Below are 3758 nucleotides of genomic sequence, written 5' to 3' on the forward strand. Positions count from 1 at the left end.
TTTTACAATTTCTGTTATATTAAACTTACATTAAAGTTTTCTTCATTACCCATTCAAACCGTTTCCAAGCATTATTAGTCTCTAAGTGGGTTCCTCATCATCGAATATAAACATTTGTCTAGCTTCAGAAAACACAAATGACAATAAAGAAAATAGTTTACAGCAAAGCATGAACAACAATGAAAATTTGTGGTCTACAGATATAGCTTACTGGGCAAATATTATAATAACTGAAATTCAAAAGTACTTTTTAATACAATAACCTTTTATCTGTGCATGATTCATTAGAATCTTCAAAACTAACTATTAAGGAAAGGAATATAATGTTATATAGAATGTTGTGTAAAAGTGCATTTTATTGCCAGAAATTAAATGGAGAAAAAATTGAAAGAGACTGGCTCGTTTTTAGTGCAATTTGCCATTGCATATATTGTTATTTATGCAAATTATTTAGTGAAAACTAATTAACTATGACTTTTGGTTAAAAGAATTTATCAGACCATGAAAGGTCATATGTCATCAATGAATATGTGTATAACAAGAATTAGAAAAACAGTTTGAAATTGAAACTAGGTACTGGAAGGAAACTCTGAAACATGTTGTTGCAACAATAAAATATTTATCAAAGTATGCATTGGCATTTAGAGGAACATTATGTTATTCTAACAATGGAAATTATTTCACTACTATATAAATATGCAAATATGGGACCAAGTTTTGTCAACTACCTATTGTCCACAATATGTGATGAATTCACAAGTTGAATGATACTGTCAAAACAAAATTAATGAATGAAATAAAAAATGCAAAGTATTATTCATTAATTATAGATTCCACTCCAGATATTAGTCACATTGATCAGTTGATGATCATTCTTAAGTATGTGAAACCCAATGGTACTCCAGATATTAGTCACATTGATCAGTTGATAATCATTCTTAGGTATGTGAAACCCAATGGTGAAGCTACAGAAAACCTTTTTTCTGTTTTATTCCTATGTTTTCTTCACTGGAGATAATTTTGAATTAACGGAATGAAACAAACTAAATGATATGCAAATTAATATACTAGAATGCCGGAGACAAAGATACGATAATACTGCTAATATGTTGGGAAAGTATCTAGGCTTACGATCAAGAATTAAATGCCATAGTCACCATGCACTCTATCTACCATGTTCAAACCATTCATTGAACTTAATTGGAAATTCTTCAGCAGAGTGTTGTGTGGTTACAGCAGAATATTTTGATTTTGTACAAAATATTTACATATATTTATTTGCTTCAACGCATTGGTGAACCTAATTAAAAAAAAAAAAAAGAACTTTAATTCCAAGGTCAGTAATCACCTAACAATAAAAAAAATTTTGGGACATTCTGTGGTGTACTAGGGCAGATGCCATAAAAGCTATCAGAATTGGTTACCATGAAATAGTGCAAACTCTTAAGAAACTATATCAAGACTATATATGTATGTTAGAGGTTTCTTTTATATCAAGATTTTTTATTATGTCAAGACTGTTCACAGAAACTGTCAGCCAAGTCAGTAGCATGCAATTTGAACTAAAAAAAAAGAGAAACTTCAAATTTGTCATTATGACAAACTTATGGCATACAATTCTCAATCGTGTAAAAGTAACAAAGAAGAGCCTTAAGGATCCAGCCAACTATTTAAAAGTAATGACAGATTTGTATTAAGGTCTTGTTGAATATATTCAATGTATAAAAAATAAATATGATGATTTTGAAAAAGAATCATTACAAATGACAGAAATATGTTCATATAAAGATTGAAGAAAAAGACTGAATCATGAGAAGAAAAATGTTTTTTGATGATACTGATGAAGGAGATGCCCCTTTAATCAGGTAAAAGAGCCTTTCTCAGGAATTCTTTTTACCCAGTTTGGACTGTTTAATATAAGAAGTTCAGAAAGGTTGAATTAATACATGGACATCAATAACAAATTTAGTGCATTAATCTGTGTTATTAATAATAATACTAGTAGAGAGAAAATTTCATCAGTAACAAATGAATTAAAATTACTATACCAAATACCATAACGTTTTAGACACTGAATATTTTGATGACAAATTCTATTAGTTTTTAATTTTAGCAAAAACAAAAAATTCAAAAATGCTACAATGTTAAATGTTAAATTATTATTTTTAATCTAATATAATAGCAACATTCCCAAATGTGGAAGTAATACTTCTAATATTCTTAACAATATCAACCAGCAATCCTACTGCAGAATGAAATTTTTCTACACTCAAGAGAGTCAAGAATTATCTATGTAGCAATCTCTCACAAAGAAAATTAAGTGATTTAAATCAAATTAATTACAAAGAAATCATCAATAAATATGCAGCAAAAAAGACAAGAAAGAAAAATATTTAGAAATTAGTGTTAGTTTAATTTATTTCTATTTTGAAATTTTCTAATTACACATGCTGTGATTTTTTGGAATCAGATTATATTTATCTATATCATTATTTTGTAAACTGATTTTTTTTATTAATTTCATCTAATCACTGTGATATGTGCATTATATTTCTACAAATTTTTATGTTTATTATAGAAATAAAAAGTTAATTATATGTATTTCTTGATTTTATTAATAAATGATCTGACATGCTACTCGTTTAATGAAGTCATGGGAGGTCTAAAAACGGGCTTGCCTAGGGCCCAAAAAATTCTAAACACAGCACTGTCTATACTTTAATGTCATCATTCTTTAATATCATTAACAAATTCAATTAATTTATTGACCATTCCTTCATCTGTGTCAGTGATGTAAGTCAAAAAGAGCAAAGGTCCTAACACTGAGCCCTGAGGTACTTCATTTATAACAACTTTTTGCTTTCTCCCATTGAGCAATTTTTTCTATAAACTGATCCAACCTATCCTCCCCATGTACAGAGATAACTATTTAAAGAAGCCTTTCATGTGGAGCCTCATCAAATACTTTCTGAAAATCCAGATACACCAAACCCACACCTGTACTTTCATCTACATAAACAGTAACCCCTTCAAAGAATATCAAAATGTTACTAAGGCAAGATTTTCCCTGTGCAAAACCATGCTTACCCAAAGAAATTTGAAACATTGTTAAATGGCTTTGCAAAGCATTTTTCATGAGACTTTCAAAAACTTTTTCTCACCCCATCACTAATGTAAGACTAATAGGCCTACAATTACTAGGACAATTTTTATCATTTTTATCAGACGAGTAACATTAGCCAACTTCTAATCTTCTGGTGCATGCCTACTGTTCAGAGACTTAAAAAAATAGTAGTATGTGACCAGTGGCATATCTGTGTTTTTAATCTCTCTGATGGCTAAGATTTCAGGTGCCACCTATACGTATGCTACTAAATATGACCTATATATCCAATAATTAACCTCCTTCAAAACTCTTTGGAAAATATTATCTGGGCTGAGAGATTTATCATTTTTTAAACTTCCTAGTTTTTTTTGAATACCAAGCTCACAAATAATGTGATCACCTTGTTCAATCTTATTTCCATCTAGCAACTGTTCAGGACAAGGAATATTGTTTAAACCTTCATTAGTAAAGATTTAAGAAAAAGTAGACTTTAATAACCTAGCCATCCCATAGCCATTAGATACTAGCCTTCCTGTATCACTTTAAAAGGCTATACTTCCATCCAAATACCTGCTTAACATTAATTATTTCACTGCAAAAATCAACTAAAGTCAATTGAACCTATATTATTGTTACGTCTCCGTTTGTTAAT

At 29.4% G+C, this 3758-nt stretch overlaps 1 protein-coding gene across 4 annotated transcripts in view; it reads left to right on the forward strand.

Moving 5' to 3' along the window:
* LOC111087668 overlaps positions 1–1866 on the forward strand; it is a 51021-nt gene extending 49155 nt beyond the window's left edge. For all 4 annotated transcript variants that reach the window (XM_022395088.1, XM_022395086.1, XM_022395090.1 and 1 more), the window contains exon 6: positions 1789–1866. In XM_022395088.1, coding sequence (XP_022250796.1) covers positions 1789–1793 — 5 coding nt within the window. In that variant the 3' untranslated portion in view covers positions 1794–1866. The remainder of the gene's footprint in view (positions 1–1788) is intronic.
* Positions 1867–3758: the final 1892 nt, after the last annotated feature.

Source organism: Limulus polyphemus, unplaced genomic scaffold (assembly GCF_000517525.1).
Source record: "Limulus polyphemus unplaced genomic scaffold, Limulus_polyphemus-2.1.2 Scaffold2457, whole genome shotgun sequence".
In the NCBI taxonomy this organism is placed as follows: domain Eukaryota; kingdom Metazoa; phylum Arthropoda; class Merostomata; order Xiphosura; family Limulidae; genus Limulus; species Limulus polyphemus.